Source organism: Peromyscus eremicus, chromosome 5 (assembly GCF_949786415.1).
Source record: "Peromyscus eremicus chromosome 5, PerEre_H2_v1, whole genome shotgun sequence".
Classification (NCBI taxonomy): Eukaryota; Metazoa; Chordata; class Mammalia; order Rodentia; family Cricetidae; genus Peromyscus; species Peromyscus eremicus.
This window is the reverse complement of record NC_081420.1, coordinates 25,690,558-25,713,938: the sequence shown is the minus strand read 5'-3', so window position 1 is coordinate 25,713,938 and position 23,381 is coordinate 25,690,558. Positions and strand designations below refer to the sequence as shown.

General features: G+C 42.7%; 1 protein-coding gene across 1 annotated transcript; it reads right to left on the bottom strand.

The window, feature by feature from the left end:
- Positions 1-5,572: 5,572 nt before the first annotated feature.
- Ssr1 (signal sequence receptor subunit 1) lies at positions 5,573-20,266 on the bottom strand. Its single transcript, XM_059263155.1, has 8 exons — positions 20,084-20,266; positions 17,921-18,033; positions 14,343-14,430; positions 12,338-12,600; positions 10,748-10,824; positions 10,001-10,079; positions 8,330-8,423; positions 5,573-6,319 (listed from the first exon to the last, which is right to left on the bottom strand). The coding sequence occupies exons 1-8, from the start codon at positions 20,160-20,162 to the stop codon at positions 6,252-6,254; spliced, it is 861 nt and encodes a 286-aa protein (XP_059119138.1). The 5' UTR covers positions 20,163-20,266; the 3' UTR covers positions 5,573-6,251.
- Between the last annotated feature and the right edge of the window lie 3,115 nt (positions 20,267-23,381).

Here is a 23,381-nt window from a genome sequence, read left to right as displayed (position 1 = left end):
TGTGTGTGTGTGTGTGTGTGTGTATGCACCTGTGTATGCATGAGTGTGTGCAGTGCTGGGGATGGAACCCAGGGCCTCACACATACTAAACAAGCTCTCTACTGCTGAGCTCCTTTTCAGACAGGGTCTCATTAACTTGCCCAGGCTGGCCTTGAAATTTACCCTACAGCCCAAGCATGCCTAGAAGTCACAATCCTTCTGCCTCAGGCTCCCAAATAGCTGGGATTAAAAGCCTACACCATCAAGCTTGATATGAAATTCATTGTTAGCCCTCTTGATTCTACAACACTACTTTGTTATCTGGAATGGCAACATTTTTGTATGTAGAGAATAGGTTAACTTTTAAAAACATAATTCTGGCCAAAATCATGATCAAATTTTTTTTAGATAGGATCTCACTTACATAGACCAGGCTGGCCTTGAACTCTCAAGAGATCCACCTACCTCTACCTACCTCCTAAGTGCTGGGATAAAAGGCATGTGCCATCATGCCTGGACTGTTTTTTCCTTTTTTCTTCTGTTTAGTATTTTAGATATGTTTGAGCATCTCATCTCTCAAGATCAACAGCGACAGGCTAGCACTTGAGAAAGTTTTCACACTGCAGCGATGTTCTCCCAGTCAGCTGTAAGAAGGGGTATGCCTTGGAAACAGAAGCAACGCAGATAAGTAGCACCTTTACCTCTCGGGCTCACCAGACTCGGCACAGCCATCCTGACACTCATATGAGGGATGCACATCAAAGCTGCATGAGAACTACTAGTTCAACTGCCCCCATTTTCACTCAACAGACACAAAAGCCACCCAAAGAACACCTTCAGACGCATCACCATCAAGAACCCCCACTGGAAAGCTTCCTAATAAATGAACCTGCTTGAAGCATACTGGGAAACCACAAGTGGGGACGCGCTAAGTTCGAACAGCAGCTCCAGGTCTCCTGAAGGAAACTGGGAAGCAGAAAAAGTGATGTTTTGAATCAGAGGCACCTCAGAAGTAGAGAGGACTGGAATCTAATAGTAATTCACAGCAGAGCCAGGGTTAGCTGTCACTCATTCGTTCAGGCTAAAAGGGAAGTCGTGCTGCTGAAAGGTGACACATGTGTTACTGGTGTGGGAAGAGAGACTAGAGGGTCACAGGCAGTTAGACTGGCCCTGAAGGAAATACTTGAGATCAAAGAACCCAGGGCTGAAATAACAACCTCAACAACACGAAACATGAAACAGTGGTGAGAAGTGCTTTAGTGCCGAAGCATGACCCTGGATGGGAAAGGGGACTTGGGGTTGGTGGCCAATGAAGATGACTCCGGCCACATGGAGTGCCACGAGATCCTAGAAGAGCAGGCTCTGCCCAGGCAGGGCTAAGTCAAAAGGAACCTGAAACACTGCAGGCCTAGTGAAGGACAGCAAGGACAGCAGCACAGGGACAGTGTGACAAGAGAAAAAGCAGACAGTGGAAGATGAGGATCTGCAGGACTCAAGACAAAGCAAAGCTTTCAAGAAGCAGGCAAAGAAGAGTCAGAGATGGAGAGGATGGTACGGAAGGAAGATTCCATCTGGAGACGAAAACAGTCCAATCCACAAAGTCCCCGGGAAGCATAAGGTTCCTGCAGTCCTGAGGACTGCCATTAGAACACAGGAGTCTACTGTGTGCATGATGAGCACATAGTCATTAAGGGATTCCTTACACCTCCAGCCAAGTTCCAGGCAGCAACTGAGCACAGAAGGTGTATGGAGGCCAGAGGACAACCTTGAGTGTCATCCTTAGGAATGCTGTCCTCTACCTTTGAGACAGCTGGCCAGCACATGCCACCATACCTGGCATTTTCATATAGTTTCAGGAGCTCAAACCCAAGTCCTCATGCTTGCAAGGCCATTGTCAACTATGTTCCCAGTTCATGCTGCCTTTGTTCTTGAGACAGGGTCTCGCTATGTAGTTCTGGCTGGCCTAGAACTCACTAAGACTAAGCTAACCTTTATGCAGTAACAGGTTTCCACCTAACTGAGCTAGAGGCTGTCAATACCCAAGTCTTGGGGCTCCTAATCTAGCAGAGGGAGATGTGACAGCATCTACATGTCACAGGCACCTACAGAAGTCTGTATAAGGGAAAAGAAAGGAACAAAATAGGCACAAATTACCTCTGTGTCTTGAAGACTAAAGACCTATCCTTTGGGCTTTTCAGGTACACTGGATTTTCTTTGCAATGTCTTATTATGCCCAAAGAAAATCCAAACTGAATAGAAAGTAGATCGGAAGTCTTGTAACCCCAGACCTGCCCCCACCTGCCAGTATAATAAAAGCAGCTATTAACATCTCTAACACATATATGGGTATTTCAGCTAAAAAATTCAAACCATCCAAACACTGTTTTCGTTTTTTTATAACAAGGTCTTGCTATGTGGCCAGGCTGGACTTTCTCACGATCCTTCTACTTCTGCCTCCCCAGTACTGGGATTACAGGTGCTCACCATCACTCGTTGCCAGATGTTTTTAAAGAACATTAGCTCTTTACTAGGGAGACATATATATGATTTAATGAAGGCCAAATGGTGTATTGTGGTTAAATAAATTATAAAAATTAAATCACCAGTTCAATTTTATATACACACACCACAAGCAAAGTGCAATGATGCACTTCTGCAGTGCCTATGAGCTAAGTGGCAAGTGTGTTCAATGTGTACATGGTACAAACACATGCTAGATATTCAGCACCATGGCTATCTCCACTTTCTAGCTGCTGGATTCTGGAAAATGAGTATTTGTAAGCTGCCCAAATGCTTGGTTTTATAAAATGTCCATGTTGTCTGGAGTACAGGGAAAGAACACTGAGGTTTTTTAAAAAAGACATCTCTTGGAAGCCCTTATTTAATACATAGCCTCCAAGTCACTTAAATTCAATGACCCTTTTTATACACACTAAGTGAGAACAATGCGGCTGCCCCAGTGAGCTGTTGTGAAGGGTCATAAAGAAGAGGGCTCACAGAACACATCTCATGATTCATGTTCAACAAACAAGACTCCCTTCCCACACCCTTACAAAGGCAGGATACCCAGCTTCAGTGTGTGTTCTACACAATTCTACCATCTAGAAAAGACCACCAGAACACTTCCGGTAGAATGACAAGGCTAGCTTTTGTGTAAATGAAAAAGAGATAAAAGCATGCAAATATCAGCAAAATTAAAGCCCCAGAGCAACTACTGCTTAGCTATCCGCAATAATTTGTAGCCCTGTTGTCCCTTCTTAGGAAGTACTCTGTACAGGTCATTTTCTCTGGAACACAGACCAGCATAACCATGAAACCTAACATCACACACACACTGCTGACAAGAAATTTGACCATGAGGTTGCGCTTCACTAAGCTGAGTAAGGGAGGATTTATTAAAGAAATACAGATCAAGGTTACTGACTAGTTCTATGGCTATAAATGCAACCCAACACTGTAAATACTTCAACAGTATCTAGAAATAGTCAATTTAAGCTAACATACAATCTTGGAACTCAAAGAAAAACCAAGGGTCTAGCCTATCAACATCTTTGAGAGCATATATATTGTTCTGAGCTGAATTAAAATTATTTCACACCATACTGTAGGAATTCAAGACTATCCTGAACAAGGCCGTAAGACCCCAACTAAAGACAAACAAAAGGCATGACTCAAATGCACTAACTACCAAGCACACGGTATGAGTATGAGCGAACACCTTTGCACTACAAGAGACAAATGTTCTATATTCCTGCGTGTAACATCATCTACTATACCTCCAAAATACGAACATGACCATTATTCAATATTGTACCGCTTGCCTCTCTCCCTAGCAGTTCTAGGCTGATAAACTGGCCACCCGACGTATCAAGTTCTATTTTCTGTTACTGCTACTTCGCATTTCTACCTGGTTCTTTCCCCTTAGGCTTTACAAAGTCTCACTTCTCCTTTCCAAAATCCTCAGGCAACATTTCAGTGGACAGTGTATCAGTCCCCAAGTCCCTTACTATAGAACATGATTCAAATGATGAAGCTATACAACCAGAGTGAGACTCATGCTTTATGACATATTATTCTCAAAGGCCTGGGTGACGTTTGATACACATGATCCTTAAATTCATTTAACAGATTCTGAAACCCACTTGTTCAAAAGATGAATTCTGAAACCAAGGTTGATGATGCAAATGACTATATTGAAAGAAAAAAAAAAGCGCTTAATCCAAGTATTTACATTTAAAAAGACATTTAAAAGTAGACTACTTATTAAGTGTGCTTGAACAAACCATGTGTGGAATTGAATTCCATTCATTATGGAGTTAGTTTCTGCTAAATACTTACTGATGCTATAGTAGACGCCTGGCACTTGAAGACCCGAGTTTTCAGCTGTCCCCAGTCTCCACTAGAAAGTAATACATTCTACACTCCTGAGGCTCTAATCCGGGCCTCAGAAACAAAGAGCTGGTGTATAAGGCAATTACTCAGGGATGAGAATGTGGCAGCTCTAAGTGTGCTTTCTGCAACTGCCCATGTTGTTACCAGGTGTTTAGTCAAACTCTAGGGGCCATTTAAAGGTTTTAATCACTTATACCTTACTGTAGTATGTTACAGTAGCTTAACAAACTGAGATATTCACAGAAGGTTGTGGAAAATGTTTCTTGAGAATGAGAAGGGTCTCTTATATTACATCAAGTTAAAAACCATACAGTTCCTCAGGCCTCAAAGAACCTTTTCAAAATAAAATGATTATACAGCCCGATTAAAAACCCACACACATTATATTACAGCCATAGAAAGTTTACAGTCCAGCAATGCAAATACAGGCAATTTGACATTTCAGCCCCTTTTGCAAAATGATTAACAATTACAGAAGACCTTCCATTGTTATTGGCTTTGGCTCACACGTTAAACAGCTTAGGAGTTCTGTTTCTGTGTGTATTTTGTTTTGTTGTTTTCCTTTAGATGTGTGGGGAAGGGAATGGACCTTCCAATGAAAATGAAGTCAGGAATAAAAGTACTGAAATACTACTTCCTTGTAATACACACAGGGAGACTATGGCTTCAAAACAGAGGGAAGGAAGCCTCTGACCATTCACTGAACTCAGCGTTACTTTAAGTCTGACAATAATGCCAAACTTAATTCACTAGTTCAGGCAAGAGTAACTAAAGGATTGTTATCAAAACCAACTTAACTTTGGTCCTGCAATCTTAAGTGCTTAAATTTTGGGAATTTTCTACATTAACAAAGACAAGAAGTAGGTCAACAATTAAAAACCCCAAAAGATCAGGCCAAAGATAACCCTTGTAACTACTTTAAAAGTTTCCAACTAATGTTTTTATAGGTTAGGGTTAACCAAAATGTATCCCTGCCCCTAAAACTTGATCCCCTGGGTCTGTAAACCATGACAAGTTTTCTTAAGATTGTTTCCAAGAACCAAATGCGCTGCTGGAAGCCAACAACAAGTAAAGAGGCAAAGAAAGGAGGTCACTCCAGAGCTCCCCCAGGTCACAGGAACGACAGACAAACACAACCACCCAGTTTGCGCAAACTATTTTTTAAGAAAAAAAAAAAAAAGAAAAGAAAAGAAAACAGGCGTAAAATTAGGATTTATATACCAACATCAATAGAACTGTCAGGTTTCACAATTTTGTTGCTAGAGATTCCAAAATTCCTTGACTCCACTGGTGAGTTCCTGAAGGTGTGCACACAGTAAACAGCAGCAGATACCCAGCATGCCTCTGCTGCTCAGGGAGCAGTCACTCTTGCTTGTGCCTTTAGAATACAAGCTGTAGCAAGCAAAAGGCCTGTTTGTGCCTGTCAGCTTGGATTTGATCAATTCCAAGAAATAAACAAATTATTTCCTCAAAATGATCCATGGCAGAACATCTAAAACCACACTGGCCACAAATATTAATTGAGCTTGGGGGCAAAACTCAGAAAATACCACAAGGGAAGCGGCACCAGCGTTTTGCTGAGTATTCTAAAGGCGTGGTTCAGGTAGTTTAACAATGATTCTGGTAAGACAACTGCTCAGACATTCACACCCACACAGTTTAATGTTTAAAAAACAAAAACAAAAAAACCAAATTTGTTACTTTAGAAAAATGAATGCAGTGCATTTTCACAATATTATCGCCACAGACTCTGATTGCTCAGTCCACACATAAGCAGTAGTTGCCTTCTATGGTGATATGGCTTCTCTGCACTAATTCCCATCAGGCCGAAAAACATTAGGGCAGGGGAAGCACAGACTGAATTGTTGCACAAAGAACATTTACTCATCAGATCCCACCGATCTCTTCTGTGCCCGCTTCCTGGGCAGCCTTCTTGGAGAAGCTTTATCTGAAAGAGAGCAAGTAAGAAGCTAACTAACTCAACAGTGTTTGCCTTCTCAGATAGCAGTGAACTACACACACACACACACACACACACACACACCCACCCACACCCATCTGGTAACAAATGTCTCTTACCTAGCTCTAGGTTTTAAAAATAAGTTTGAAAATATCCTTCCAGGGTAACACCAATTAAACTGAAATGTTCACATCTAACGTAGGAAACCATCTGACAAGGGTTGTTCTACTACCGCAGACACCATGCACACATGCACATTCTATAACATGCTTATATGTGCAAAAGCAAGAATTTCAAGATACTTTAATAAAAGACCTAGGCATGGTGGGCCACAATCCCAGCACTTGGAAGGTGCAGGCAGGAGGATTAGGAGTTCAAAGCTTATAGCAAAGGCTACTATGAGATTCTGCTTAAAAAACAAATACAAACATTTAAAAGATATGACACGTTTGAAGCATACTTATGTTGGACACTAATACAATATTTAGTTGGTATTTGTGGGTGCATAAGTTTGGGCAACTATACAAATTTATCTGGAAAAAGCAAGCAAAGGACATTAGTACCTCAAAGCTAAAACCACTCCAGTACACAGAATCACTTTAGAATTTAACAGAAATATATGCAGTGTTGAGTTTCTACTACTCTATAAAAGAAATAATCTATATGTTTCTTTTAAAAACAGAGGGCCAAGATGGGTCTGGTGGTTCATGCCTGTAATCTCAATCCTAGGGAAACCGAGTTTGAGGCCAGCCTGGGCTAAATCTACAAAGGCTGTTTCAAAAAAAGGTTGGACATACCCTCTCCTCATTTTCTAGGAGCACTCTGTGCACCAGGAAGAACAGCTCACTGGGAAATAAGCTATTATTTTTCCAAAAAGAATAAAGAAAATGTATACAGCCTGGTGACATGTGCTAACTGCGGCGGCAGGAAGATCATTTGAAACCAGATACAAGGCCAGGTTGGGCAATATACAAGATCCTGTTATCTCGTCATCACCACCAAATGATTTCTGAAGATAAAAAAATTAAAAAACAAAAACAAACAAACAAACAAAAAACTGGAAAAAGATATTTTCACCAAGGTGTGAGGTTTATTTATAAGTATTCTATGAAATGAAAGAATATGCCTAACATCCTTTTTCTTAAAAAAGTTACTAGGATACATTTTATAATAAATGTTTATCAAGAATAACTGAAGACTAGCGGGGCGGTGGTGGCGCACACCATTAACCCAGCACTTGGGGGGGCAGAGCCAGGCAGATCTCAAGGCCAGCCTGGTCTACAGAACGAGTTCCAGGACAGCCAAGGCTGTTACAGAGAAATCCTGTCTTGAAAAACCAAACTGCCTATTAAAAAAACAAACAAACAAAAAACAAACCCAGAATATATTAAGTAATATTTTAGATCCATTCTTTCAAAAGTAGCTTATAGGCAGTTGTTGGTCATTGGTGGTGTCACCTTTAATCTCCGGAGGCAGAGAGGCAGGTGGATCTCTGTGGGTTCAAGGCTAGTCTGGGCTACAGAGCAAGTTGCAGGACAGCCAAGACTACACAAAGAAACCCTGTCTTGAAAAACTCAAAAGCAGTTTGTGGTAATTTTCCCCCCAAAATTACAGTTCCATTATTCAATTTGCTTCCTCATGCATTACGCAAGAGCCCCCACCGCGGTAGCAAAGCCCATGAAGAAATGAACCACCTCACCTCTTCTACTCTGCACTGAAGCGACAGGGAGGAAAAGACAGGAAACAGATTAGAGAGAACTCAGACATTTACAATCAAGCTGCATGTCTGAAAGCACTTCTACATTCAATCATAAAAACACTATACACAGAACAAGTCTTTAAGTTAATCACTACACCAGAGTCTAAACAAGTAATGGAAATGATCAATGGTAAATAGTACTGACCAAGCTTTTTTTTTTTTTTTTTTTTTTGCTGAATTGAAACTACTTAGTTTCTATTTAGAGAAAAATTTCTCACAAAGTTTATAAGGCTACTTACTGATCTGATTCAAAGTTTCCTGAGGAATCCAGCTCATGTCAACATCATTTTGACTTGACGTGCCCATTTCTACTTTCTGTATGGGTCTCTTGCGCTACAAGAACATAAAAGACATATTTCAAAAACATGTCACAGCATTGTTTATTCTAATTTTAAAAACACTGATCAACATATATGAGTATCTTAGCAGACAAATTACATTCTTTTGTTTTCAAACACCCTAACATACATTTTATTTGCTAGAAGGATGAAAACATCATGTCTTTTTAGTGAGTAAAGATGCTTGCGACTAAGTTTGATGGCCTACATTTGATCCCAGAGTCCCAAATGACAGAAGAATCAACTTCTCCAAGTTGACTTCTGACCTCCTCACATGCCAAAGTGCACATATGTGAATTCACATGTATACATACCCCAACCAAAAATAAATAAATGTAATAGGAAAATGCTTTAAAAAAAATAAATCTTGACTACTTTCAGCCTGTAAAGAGCCTAATTTGTTGTTATACCACTGACAGATCAAATAAGAACACCATTTACCCAATAATTTTCTTTCCATTTAGGAATTAGATCATAAAAAATATCCAGTCAGTGAAATTGAGGATAATTATTGAAATGTTGCAAGCAGGCAATCTTTCATTGGTAGTTAAATACAATTATACAAAAAAAACCCACACAAAATCTCACATAGGCTGACTATAATGAATTCATTAATGGCATGAAATTTTCAAGGTATAGTGGTATGTATCTATAATCCCAGGACACTGCAGGAAGAGGCAGAAGGATCAGGAGTTCAAGGCCTGCCTTGGCAACACAGTAAGTTCAAGGTCAGAGTAGGCTACATGAGACCCTGTCTCAAAAACAAATAAAAAACCAAAACAAAGAGAGGGAGAGACGTTTTCTATAGCATATCTGCTGCAATACTGGACTATAAAACCAATTCAATTCCATTTTCTCTAGCCTTGCTCTGAAATTTAAAAATCTAATCTGTGCAGGAAGCTGGTGCAGTGGTATACACCTTTAATCTCAGTACACAAAAGGCAGAGGCAAGTGGATCTCTATGAGTTTGAGTCCAGCCAGATCTACATAATTAAGACTGTCTCAAAATTCTGTGGACAAAGTTTGTAATCCCAGCACCTGGGAGGACACAGAAAGAAGAATTGATCATGCCAGGCCAGATGGAGCTACACTGGACTTTAAGGCCAGCCAGAACCACACAGAAAAACCTCTCTCAAAAACCAAGGGCTATACTTACAGCTCAGTGTAGAATGCTTACTTCGAAGGTAGAAACTCTGATAATCTATTTAAACAGTTTTACATAGCCTATAAATTCTGAATACACAAAAAAGTACCCCCTCTCACTAAGAATTCTAACCCAAATAAATTGGTCAATTACAGATAATTCAATCCATTCACAAGAAAAATGTATTAGGTAGAAGAAAATCTTTCTGAACTCATGGAACATTACAGTGAGACAGTAGAGATCACTTTAGAGAGTAACTAGCACACTAACTGGATTTGTACACACATCTCAGAATAAATTCAAGTCACACATCCAAAGTCTCATCTCTGGGGACTGTTTTAAAAGGCACAACAAACTACAGTAAGAACTCCAGCGTATTAGTACTGTAACAGCTGGGTGTGGTTTCCCAGCTGTTCATTCATAATTACCTTTCTAGATTCTAGAAGCTGATGAAGGCCAACAACAACCAGAAGCCCAAGACCAGCAAGGAACATATACATAAAAATTCTGGTACAAAAAAGAAAATATAGCTCGTGTTAATTCATACATACTATATCTAATTAAAAACAAAATCCTATCACATGCTACAACAGCTTTCCAAATAAATTGTGGGAAAAATAACAGCATTTTAATTAATTCTAGGCAACAAGCTTTACAAATTTCCTTTTATTTATAGTTAAGAACACTGTCAATAAAAAACTCTATCATCCAAATTGTGTTTTATTTCAAACTCCCAGTTTAAGACAATTCAGTAGTTTTGTTTGCTTCACAGTTACATCTTTTTTCATAACTAGCCTTATAAATCCCTTCAAGTAAGTCACATTTAAGTTCACAAATGATTCTTCACTCAAAAAAAAAAAAAAAAAAACAAAAAAAACAAACATTTCTCAAGGAAAAAACCCTATTTTGTGTGATTATGTATCATAGAGACATGTTAGATGAGTTAAATCTCAATTCAAACAGAAGAGATGTGGGAAGAGTCAACTACCTTTGTAAAGGCATTTTTCCAGTTCCAACCATCTTTCCTGACTTGTATTAATAGGCACAAGAAGCACATAACATGTGGACTCTGCGTAAGTATTCCAAATCTGCAGGGACCATTGCATTCTGACCATTTAAAGCTGCCCTCCAGCTCAATCTGTGAGCTCCAGATACACAAGGACCGCTTTACTTACGTTTCTCCATCTAACCCGTCCTCTCTCTCAATCACTGTAACTGTCTGATTGAAGACAGCATCTTGGAATACATTGCCCTGTTTAAAAAACACACATTGAAAATCACATATGAGATGTGCTCAAAGAGTAAAAATGACCAGTGTCCTTAAAACTGTTATCCTACTGGACTTAACCTTCCCACCAGTCACAGGGACAATAAAGCCACATGTAACTGCAGGACTCAATGCCAGGCACAAAACCTTATGATGTTATTTCCCCCATAAGATAAAAATGCCCAGGAACTTGCCAGGACCACTCTCTACTTTCTTCAGGGAGCAGGGAGGTGGTGGTGCCTTCAGGAGCCAGGACAGCAGTGAAGGTCACAGAGCACTGGCAGGAAGAAGCAGAGCCCACAGAGCTCCTCAGTGGCAGCTGCAGGAGCAGACCACTTACAAAGCAAACCTGGACAAAGTCAGGTCCATGATCTATCTACACTGAACCGGAATGGAAACCAATTCCACTCTAAGGAACGGACCAGTGATTTATTTCCAGTTCCAAAGCATTTTTTCTATTATCATCTTAAAACAATTTTGACAATTTAACAAAACTTTAGTTTTCTAGTACAGGGAACCACCAGACACACAACAGCTGTTCTTCCACAAATGTAGCACATTAAAACTGAACCTAACTCAACTCAATCTTACTTGAAAACAAGATGATAGACACAAAATGAAGTAACTCTAGCTATTTAAATGTCACTTTGAGACAGAATGAGAATCTCTTCCTCTGTGCTAATCACAACGCAGGGCCTAGCTGAAGACACAAGGTGAACACATTAACCTACTCCTCGACGGATGCTCTTGGGAAAGGAAATTGGATAAACACAGCCTCATGCAATAGAGAACGTAAGAGTTGTCACTTGGGGTCTCTGCCCCACAGTAGTGGATTCCTCTTGGGCTTAAATGAAATTAACACATAAACTTTGCTTGCTAAAACTGTATTTAAAAGTGGGGTTTTTTTTGTTGTTTTTGTTTTGTTTTTTGTTTTTCGAGACAGGGTTTCTCTGTGCAGTTTTGGTGCCTATCCTGGATCTCGCTCTGTAGACCAGGCTGGCCTCGAACTCACAGAGGCCCACCTGGCTCTGCCTCCTGAGTGCTGGGATTAAAGGCATGTGCCACCACCGCTCAGCAAAAGTGGGTTGTACTTTATCTATGAGTATACAAAAGAGCAAAACTAACAAAGTCTTTAGAAGCATTTAAATGGGCAAAAGGTCTACAACAAAAATGGGACAGAACAAACTACTCAGCAGCATCTGAGTAAGAGGCAGACTCCACTTCGCCCTTCCTGGCCCTTGTCAAGATCCTAACAGCAGCACCTGGTACCACAGAGCTCAGGCAGGCACACTTACCCTGTGCTGCTGCTTATTTCTGGCCATCTCCCTCACCACCTTGTAAACGCAGTTAGAGACGGATAGGCAATCCCCTTTGTATTCTTGGTGCCCATTACAGTTTGAACACAAAATAAGCACTTATCAGACAGAAAACCATTCGACAATGGCCACTGTTCCCTGCAGTCTCTAACAAAAACAAAACACAACTCAAAAGGTCTTACGTTCAAATCTTTGTAGTTCAGATTGATGACCAGACCAAAAGGCCGTCCCCCCATGGGCTCTGCAGGAATGAAGGAATACTCAAAAGTCGCCTGTCTCTGGGGTGGTACTACAGTGTTCAGAGGAAGAGCTGTGAAATTCTGGATGTAAAACTGGTAGTCCTGAGGATAACGAAATGAGGCATCTAGCGATTCAACAATAAAATCTTCTGTCCCCTTGTTTGTAAAGCCTACCAGGAACTTCACGATGTTGTTTGCTGGAAAATCTAAGACACAAAATAGGAGGGGTGGGGGTGGGGTCAGAGCACATTCAGAGTTCAAAAGGAAACACAGACATGGACTTGGTTTCAGAATTCTCTTCACCAGAGCACTCTAGCATGACTACTAGCTATACTACAAACTAAAAATCTTTTGTCTGTTCTCTGGGATTCCAATTTAGGAGATAAAGTGGGTATTGCAATTTCAGCCTAATCACATCCAGATTAAGAGGCTAAGAAAATCATAGCAGCAAGATTATCATGCAAGAGGTTTATGTAACTCAGTATGTTACTACAAAAATGAAGGAGGGTCATCACACACTTAAATTCCCTTTTCTTAAGTGCTGAGAATAGAACAGGGGCTTTGTACTTTCTAGGTATGTAAAGAACTATTGAGTACATCCCCAGCAATCAAATCACTTTTTGCAGGCATAAAGCTGGAATATATGGAAAAAAGTAAGACCAAAAAAATTCACGGTTTCTGTTGTTAGTCTTCCATAACACTGTACAACAGCCTAATGGGTTGAACTCCACCTAGAACAACACAGGCTACAGAACAGACAGACTGGTTTAGAATCTTGTCTCTGCACTCTAGTTTATGTTCTGAATAATCATAGAACAAGTTTCTTAACCCCTCTAAACCCAAGACCACCAATAACTATATCCTCAGGGTTTTCTGGGATTAAGTAAGCACTGCAAAGTATAAAGAACAATGCTATCCACAAAGTCCTCAATAAATAAATGCACTCAAGAATTTGAGTAGCCCTAGCCGGAAGACTGGAAATGCTCCAAAATCTAAACCTTTGTGGGTCAACAAGATGCTACAAGTGGAAAATCCAAGTCTCAAGTGATGCACATGAAACAAATCCACCCTACAAATAGCTCATGTCTATAAAAATATTCTAAAACTCAAAAAAAAAAAAAAAAATCAAAACTACTTCTGGTCTTATGTATTTGGAGCAAGAAATACACAACCTTAATATTCCTTTCTAAATTAATGCTATGCTGTAACCAAGGCCTAATTGTAAACATTTAGTATTTCACTGATATTTAATCATTCAAAAATACCACCAAATTCCAGACAGGTCTGATGATATATGCCTGTAATCCCAACACTTGGGAGGCTGAGGCAGGAGGACCTTCAGTTCAATACCAACAAACTAAACTTCTTTTAAAAGTTAGTATGGGTGTGAGTGTGGACGCAAACACACAGAACAGAGAGCCCCTTCTGGGAGTCAGTTCTCTTCACTTGCTCAGGAAGGGCCATCTTGTTTCTGCAGGGCTGTCTCCTCCCCGCTAGCTGCCTCCCAGCCTCAATGAGCCACCCTGACTGGGCTTTTTCATGTGATTACTGGCTCTTTTAACATGGGTTCCAGGGATTAAACTCAAGCCATCAAAACAGAACAAACCGGTGTTACTGACACAGCTTGGAAAAAGTTTCAAGAACGGTACCTTTGGGGCTGGTAAGATGGCTGTGTGGGTAAAAGTGCCAGCAAGTAAGCCTGATAACCTGAGTTTGATCCCAGAAGCCGGCACAAGAGCAGGCCTCCTGCAGTCATCCCCAAGCCTCCACACGCCCCCACTGGCACATGTGCACCCACATGCACACATACGGTTTTTTAAAGTATTTTTGAGAAGAATGTTTAATTTCTAGTAAACCAAATAACATTCACTTTCCCCTTTAAATACCAGCATTACCACACAGTGTTCATAAACGTAAGATCAGAATTACACAGATAATTCTGCATTACCTTCTCCTTTTACAAATAAGATAGTTGTGTCTGCACTCGGTGAAGCTTCCGGTTCACCAGATACATCTTCTTCTTCTTTATCTTCTGCCTAAGGGTAACAACATCAAAAACAGATGGCTGTTAAAGGGGTGACAAAAAAAAAAAAAAAAAATCACTGAAGTACAGACTTCACTAGACTGGGATAAAATACTGATTTGCTGGTACTGGTGGTATGAATTTCTTATTTTTTTTTACGAGAAGATCACAAACACAGTCTGCCAATATCACAATTTATACAGTGGAGTTTTCTGCACTGGGGAAATCACTAGTCAGCACATCCCAAGTCAATGGATGAGCCTCTCCCTGGGAAAGCTACCTCCTGGACCACAGCATCTCTGCAGCCAAGTAAGTATAATGGTATTACTTTGTTCTACCTCATCAATTAAACAGCTCATGAAAATGTGCACACCAAGCCACTGGGAATCTGGTAGCTCTACCACAGGTAAAGACTGAAATTGTTTCAATTTCTCATAAGCATTCAGGAAATGCCATCATGGATAGGAGTCCAGCCACACTTTGAACTGCAAGGTCCTTAGAACAGAGACTGGCAAGCTAGTTTCCTTCTAAGGAGAGACCATAATAAGGTCCCCCTCCTCGTCACTACTTACCTCTGCCGCTGCTGTGTGAAAGCAGCCAGATAATAAATGGATGAGCAGAGCTGGATTTGGCCAGTAACAACATTTTGCCCAGCCCCATTCTCAAGCACCTTATTAGCAGCCCAGAAAGATTTACATTCCAATTAAAATTTCCTCATGACAATCAGCCATACACCACTGAAATGGTATATCTGTCAAATACCATTGAAATGGTATGGTAATGGTGAATACACACCCCTCTACAGAGACAGAGTTCCCCAGATCTGAGGAATACACAATGTAAGATATGACTTTTGAAGACAGAGGCAGATTGCTGATTGAGCATAGGAGTTTGAAGCCAGCTTGGGCAATACAGTGTCTCCAAAATACAAGTAGGCAAATAGACCCGAGACAGGAAGGCTAACAAATTCTGTAAGAATAAAGTAGCAAAGCATACTTGAGGGAAAAAAAGTGAGAGAGAGAAATCACAACTATGATTCGATTAATGGACTTCAAAATAAAACAAAAGAAAAAGACAGCAGTCTAATCCACTGGAGCCACATAAAAGCCGACAATCATTTATGGGGGAAGGATAGCTGGTAAGTGCCGAACTCCACTGTGGGCATATGAAATTGGAAGGGTGCTATCCTGCAAAGTGGTGGCAATATTTGTGGAGCTCAAAGTAAAGGGCTAGAAAGGAGACCTGAAAGCTATTAAAGGCGGCTGTAGTGGTTAAAATCAGGTTTTACCAACATCAGGGTGTAAGCAGAAGAAGGTAGCAGAGAGAATGCCAGCAGCAAGCAGGCAGGAAAGAGAAAGGGGTACCACAGGCCAACGGAGTGGGATTCAAATGCAAACAGCAAATGCTAAAAAGGGCCTGAACTATGCAACCAGGAAAATGGGCCAAGAATTTGGCAATGAGGTTGCTGGTGACCTTAGCAACTTTCACTACTCATATAGGACAGATCCTGATGGGTAACGGATATGAAGCTACATAAGAGCAGAAAGCACAGATTACTCTTTCAGGAAGTACCTGGTACTGGCAAAGGTAAAAAAGCAAGCAGCAACTGAAGGTGGGAAGAGTGTATCTGCATGTGTGCAGCTCCAGACCCGAATGCCAACAAGAAGGACCAATGTCGGAAGTGACAAAAGCAAAGAATCCTGTACGATCCACAGGGTGAGACGGAGATCCTTAGACGGAGCATAACACTGTCAGGAGGAATGCACAGAGGTGGAACTCGGAGAGTTCACTGTTGAAGACCCTCATTTTGACACCAGAGCCAACACTGCTGCCAGAGGACTGACACAGGAGTCAAAGCTAGCAATGTCTGGAAGGACAGATGACAACATGGAAAGCTTAGGACAGTGAGATAATAACCTTATGATTTACCTCAGGTCACAAAGGACTATAAAGCCCAGTGCCTACTACCTAGTACAACAGCACAGACGAGTCCGTGTATCCCAGACCACCTCCGTAAGCAGAGGACAGAGCAGGTAGCACAGGTGATCTTTTTAAGGCTGCTCCTCTAATGAAATGGGTTGAAGATGCACAGCCTCCAAGCATAAGGCTTGGCACAGATCACCAGTCAAAGTCTCTTAAAAGCAGGGAGCCAGCAAAGCATAAAAATTAAGGGTATTCTATTCAGATGAAACTCCATGTGCCTGTATATCAAAATGTTAACTCAAAAAAAAAAAAAAAAAAAAAAAAGAGCGAACCACCAGTTTAAGAGGTAGGTATATGCATAAAAATGAAAATAGACTTTATCAAGGAGGGATTACAGTATTCCTGGGCAGGAGTAAAATTAGCAGGAAGAATGTTGTGGCAATGACCCCAATTTGAGCTGGGTTTTTTTGTTTTTTTTTTTTGAACTTTATATGTATGTGTTTGCCTGCATGTATGTGTACCTATGGACCACGTGCACACAGTGCCCATGGAGACCAGAAGAGGGCATCAGATCCCCTGGAACTGGAATTACAGATGTTTGTGAGCAGCTCTGTCGGTGCAGGGAAAAGAACCCAGGTCCTCTGGAAGAGCAGCCAGTGTTCTTAACTGCAGAGCCATCTCTCCAGCTCTGAGCCAGATATTCATATTGTCACTATCACAGAGTACAAATTTCAGAGCTAACTTCTAAGAGATCTTCTCTAACGGTTACTATTCATAAGGTCTATTTTATCACCTGCTCTTTATCCCCTGCTCCCAAAACACACTCACGTTATCCACAAGAACATCAACTTTTTAAGAAAGCAGAGAAAATATCACACTTGTTCTATCTAGTACCAGAATAGAGCCTTGCTACATAGTAGAGATGGCCCCACGGGAGTCATGGCAGGTTACTGAATGAAAGTAAGCAAGCACAAGAAAGAAAAGACAGGCCTAGAAAGCTGAGCACCATAGGCTCCAAATTTAACAGCTCAGGTCTGCTGCTAGCCCCACTATACTGTTCTCCTCCTACATTCACATATGAATGATCTGAACATGTTCAGTGCATCTATTCTCCTCCCCTCCTCCAGAAAATCCTTGTGTTCATTGTTAACGACTTGCCCTTAGGCCAACTTCAACCCAGGGGAGGCAGCTCAGAGGCTAAGAACACACACGGCTTTTGCAGAGGACTCATATCTAAAACCCACAACTGTCTGTAACTCCAGGTCCGGGGATCAAATGCCCCTGGCCTCCTCAGGCATTTGAACTCACATGCAACATTCATATAACTTAAATATCTAACTCAGTTGGTAGTGTACTTGCTCACTATTCCTGAAGCCCTGGGTTCAATCCCTGACACCAAATAAAACACATCATGTCCTGTACTTGGGAAGAGGCAGGAGGACCAGAAGTTCAAGGTCATCCCCAGCTACTATAAGTTTAGAACCAGTCTGGGCTACAGTGAGACTACCTCAAAATTCGGGGGGGGGGACCCCCCACCTTCATGTATCATATACATACTAGATATAGTATATAGCACTAACCAAATCTGTGGGTTCATCTTCCTCTACCTCAGCTTCATCATCTTCATCTTCAATTATCGAATCTTCCACTGTTTCTTCATCTTCTGTAAGATCTTGAGCCACTGCTAATGACCCTGAAAATAAAATAAAAAATTAACACTTAACTTTTATCACTGTTTTTAAACATCAGGTCTGGATAAGAAAATGTTCTAAGCCGGGCGGTAGTGGCACATGCCTTTAATCCCAGCACTCAGGAGGCAGAGGCAGGTGGATCTCTGTGAGTTCAAGGCCAGCCTGGTCTACAGAGTTAGTTTCAGGACCGTCAAAAGCTACACAGAGAAACCCTATCTCAAAAAACAATAAAAATAAATAAATAAATAAAAATAAAAGAAAGAAAAAAATGTTCTGCCTATAGTAATTGTTTCCCTGGTCAGCTGAACAATGTCACCGCACAACAATATTTATATTATTTTATTAGTAGTCTTAACTACTGCATATTAAAGGGAATGTTTCTAATATCAAAAGGCAAAAAATAGGGCAGGCCAGACTCAAACTCAGTGGGTTAAGGGCACTTGATGCCAAGCCTGACCATGTCAATTTGATCTTTAGGATTCACTCTGAAAGGTGTCCTCTAGTCTCTATATATGCACTGCAAGTCACACATACAGAAAGACAGACAGACAGACACACACACTAAATGTAATAAAAAATTTTTAAATATGTGGTTTCTACATAGTAGCAAAGAAAAAAATCCTCTTATTTTGTACATGACTTCAAACATATTTTCAGATAGATTTAAAATATCAAAAATAAATCATAATCATAATGCCCAATTATAAGTCATAGTTTTACAGACAAAACTTTCTCAATGAGTCACACTACATTAATTTCAGGCAAAACCCTCAGAAGCCCTTCAAAGTTCTAGCAGTTCTTTCCAGCACTTCTCAGAGACTGATGATGTGGCAATTCTGTAGAGAAGGAAATGTGGGAAGAGCCACACGTGCAGTACCTAAGGGAAACCATCTGTCCTTAGGACCATGCATTTTTAAGTCTTTTCACCTTCCTGAGTTAAAACGGTTCATTCGTAGTTTATACATCATTTTTTAAAGCCAGTTTAAAAAAAAGAAAATCCAAGGGGCTATGGTTGTAGCTCAGTTGTTAGCGTGCATGTCTTGCATGCCTGGCATGCTGGAAGTCCTGGGTTCATCCCCACCACCTCATTGATGGGGTGTGGTGCCAGACACCTGAAACCCAGCACTCCAGAGGGACAGGCACAAGGATCAGAAGTTCAAGGTCCCGCTAGGCTACAGAGATTTCGAAGCCAGCCAGGGTTACTAACCTCCGTGAGACTGTCTCAACACCTGTCCCGTGTCCCCACCGCGCCCCCAACCAAATCTGTAACAGTTACTCAAAGCCATACTAGCTACTAAATAGAAACCAATCACTTCCTGTTTTCTTGGAACAGCTTCTGAACGTGGATCATTACTTCTTATGCCCTGGGCCGCGGAAACTTAGAAAAAGGAATGGAATTCTGGCGATTATTCAAACTCTTTTTATAAATTGGAAAAATCAAAGTTCATGAAGGGCAAGAGGGAAAAGTTTCTACGTTTTTACATTCTGCCAAGTTTTTTACCCCAGGTTAATCGCTGGAATGAATAAACTCATAAATCTCGAAGTAACTTTTTGCCAGCACATTCCCAACCAGCAGAAACTGACTGGGAAAGGGAGAGGGGCGGAGGGAGACATTAGAAAACGAAAAGAAAGCCATCCCGTGGGAACTCTTCAGTAGCGACTGACAGGCAGAAGGAAGAAGGGGCGATTTTGGACACCGAGCCTCGAGGTCCACACGGACCACGTTGGGCGATCAAGGAGACCGAGGGACTCTGATCCACCGCGCCGAGGTGGAGAGTCCACTCCGGGCGAATGAATGGAGGCGCGCCCGCGTGGGGCTAGCGACACGTCAGCGCAGCAGAGGCTGGAGGCCGGGGGGCTGGGGGTCGGGGGCCCGCGCGGCACGCGGGCAGAGGCGAGGCCGGCCCCGGCGTGGGTCCCGCGGACCGAGGGCTACGGGCCCGCGCTCGCAGGGGGCGCCGAGCCGCGGAGGGTCCTGGGGGGCAGCACGGCCCCCCGGGGAAGAGGTCCCGGGCGGCGGCGATGCCGGGCCCACCCCCCCGCGCCCCTCACCTCCGGGGCCGCCGCGGAGCAGCACGGCGGCGGGGAAGGCCAGCAGGAACAGCAGCAGCAGGCGGGGGAGGAGTCTCATGGTGCGGCCGGTCAGCGTCCACTGCGAGTCCGCTAGGGCTCTCGGCGGCTCGGGCGGTAATGGCGTTACACTTCATCCGGGCTCCGCAGGAGGGGCGGGGCACGCACGCGCGCCAGCCGTGGTCCCGCCCAGCCACCATCGACGTGGCCTCTAGGCGCCCAGGGGCGGGGCCTGCGGGCCGCCAGATCACGTGGCCGGCGGGGGCGGGGCCTACCCCTTCCAGATACGTGTCTCCTTCGGTGGGTGCTCTGAGGGACAGACCCTCGGTAAGTGACAGTGACGTAAGGGACGTAAACTTCCTGCATGTGTGGCAATTGGAAGACGGAAAGGGAGGACTGTGGGTAACGACAAAAAAAGCCATGAGTGATGCCTCCCGCTGTAATCCCAGCATTTGGGAGATTGAGGCAGGAGAATTGCAGCGAGTTCGAGAGCAGCCTGGGCTATGTTGTGAGCTCCTGGTAAGTCTGGGCTACAGAGTAAACACCTTGTCACAAAACAAAGCAGATAGAAAGGGGAACACACAGACAGGAAGATCTACCCCCATCCTCTACAATAAACAATGAGACAATGAGAGTTCTGGAGTTTTATTCTTTTAAATTTTACTCTGTGTGTGTGTGTGTGTGTGTGTGTGTGTGTATTTGCCGGTGCACAGTGTGTGTGTGTGTGTGTGTATTTGCCGGTGCACAGATGTGGAGGCAGTCAGAGGACAACTGGGAATTGATTTTTCTCCTGCCCCCTTTATGTGGGTTTTGGACTTGAACTCTGGTCCTTACGCTTGCATCACAGCCATCTCCCAGGCTCAGTCTGGGATTATTATTATTTTTTTTTTTTAATGTAACAAACCCAGACTTAGAAATCACCTAGCGTTTCTGCTGTTTCCATTCCAGAAGACCTGGCTTCTGGTTTATTTCTGGCAACTTCAGCTGGCCCGTGTGAAATAAGCTCAGGAGAACCTCCAGACACAATCCTTTATGGGGATTTTCTTAGTTATTTTTCTGTTGTTGTCAAGAGACACCATGGCCAGACACCATAGCCAAAGCAATGTATAAAAGAAAGCATTTAGTTTGTAGGCTTGTTTATGATTTGAGGATGCATTCATAACCATCACATCAGGGAGAATGGGAGCAGTCAGGCATGTTGCTAGTGCAGTAGCTGAGAGCTTAGTCTTGTGCCAAAAAGGACCAGGCAGAGAGATAATTCCAATGGTGTGGAGTTTGAAACCTCAAAACCTACCCTCAGTGACACACCTCCTCTCCAACAAGGGCACACCTATTCCTTACCAAACAGTTCCACCAACTAGGACGAAACATTCGCCTATAGGGGCCAGTCTCATTCCAACCACTACAGAGGCTAAGCAGCCACCAGGATGTCTGGAGCCTCTGAGGCACAGAGGGAATAAATAAACTTCCCTAGCGATTGTTGATGACTGGAGTGGAAGTCACAGCTTACATCAAAACTTACAAACCTCAACAGGTGCTGAAACGTTAAAGGACCAGAAGTACTCACCACCTGAAGTCAGACCTGGGAAGGGGAGAGAGTCAGTGAGGCCCTCAGTGTAGTAACAGTGCATGTGTGACTTCACCTCAGTTACAGTCCCTGTCAGTTTCTTGTGCCAGGAGGGAGCACCAGGACATGCTTGTTGAAACAACCAACAAAACAAAACAACCACAAAAACTGGTGGTCTGAATAAGGACGGCTTCCACAGGCTCATATATTTAAACACTTAGTCATCTAAGCATGGTGCTGTAGAAGAAGGATTAGGAGGTGTGGCCTTGCATGGCAGGCCCTGTTCTCTGTCTGTCTGTCTCTGTCTCTGTCTGTCTCTGTCTCTGTCTCTGTCTCTCTCTCTCTCTGTCTCTCTCTCTCTCTCTCTCTCTCTCTTTCCCTGCTGCCTGTGGATCAGGATGTAGAACTCTCAGCTACTTCTCCAGCACCATTCTGCCTGTGTACAGCCATGGTCCCTGCCACGATGATAATGGACTAAGCATCTGAAACTGTAAGCCAGCCCATAATTAAAAGTGTTATAAGTTGCCTTGGTCGTGGAGTCTCTTCCCAGCAGTAGTACAGTGACTAAAACAATGACCTTTCTGACATCAGCCACTCAGAGCAGGTCTGAACAGATACTCATGACACAAAAGGGCCTTTTTAAAATTTGTTTTTGTTGTTGGTTTTTGAGACAGTGTTTCTCTCTGCAGTCCTCAAAACAGGTCTTGAAGTGGAGGTGAAGGATTAGTCCATCCAGTGGAGAACCCAGTACAGTCTCTGCCACATCAAGACAGCGAAGTGGGAGGTGGCTTCAGGGGAGCCTCTGCTGTTGCATGGCGCCCTGCAGGAGCTGCTGCAGCAGTGGCAGCACTGGTGACTATTGCTGAGCACGTTTAGGTAATTAGCTGTGAAAGGTGCGGCAGAAACCAGTTTGTGTGCTCAGAGGTGACTGATATGTAATGACCTCAGGGAACATAAAACATGAAAATGGGAGAGAAAAAGACCAGCATATGCAGCCATTTAATTATCTAAAAAGCAGAAGGGAGTGTTTCAGGGAGTCTTGAGCCAAGTCAGCTTTCCCTCAGTGCCCACCAGAAAAGTTCCCCTTTGTTGGTTGTAGTGTTTATTAAAGTCCCATCTACTAATTTAAGCCTTCCCTAATATCCCCTGTCATGTCTCCCTGTCCCCTCCCAACTTCTGACCTACCTTTTGGGAGGTGTCTGTTTTCCAGGAAGATGAGGCATCCAGGATAATCACATTGGTACAATTCAGACAGATCCACAGGTGATTCTCTGCTTTGGTCATTTGATTCCTTTATAATATGTGGGAGCAGAAAATCACTTCCCTTGATACTTAACGTTTGCCTCAGCATTGCTCAAGTTTCCTGAGCCCTGGTTTGTTCTCTGCATTCTCCAGGTGACTGCTCGTCCTTCATAACCTCTCTCATCTGGCACCTCCTCCACTTACCCTGATCTGCCTTAAAATTACAGCCCTTGGACTGGAGAGACAGCTCAGTGGTTAAGAGAGCTGTTTCCAGACGACCCACATTTGGTTCCTAGCACCCATAATTACAGCCTTTCTGCCTCTCTCTCTCTCTCAGGTCCCCTGTGTTCACTTCATAGCGTTTGCTATCTTATATAATCCATAGCTCTTGGCTCTCCTGTCCATTAATACACCCTAACACGGTGGTATAAAACAGTCTGACACCAGGGAACTTGGTTTTGAGACAGGACC

Excerpts from the sequence above, each read along its gene's own strand:
- Ssr1 (XM_059263155.1), bottom strand. The coding sequence starts at position 20,162 with ATGAGACTCCTCCCCCGCCTGCTGCTGCTGTTCCTGCTGGCCTTCCCC. Across the intron at positions 12,601-14,342 it reads CTTATTTGTAAAAGGAGAAG|ATTTTCCAGCAAACAACATC; the intron begins GTAATGCAGAAT and ends TTTGTGTCTTAG. Across the intron at positions 10,080-10,747 it reads GACGGGTTAGATGGAGAAAC|AATTTTTATGTATATGTTCC; the intron begins GTAAGTAAAGCG and ends TTTTTGTACCAG.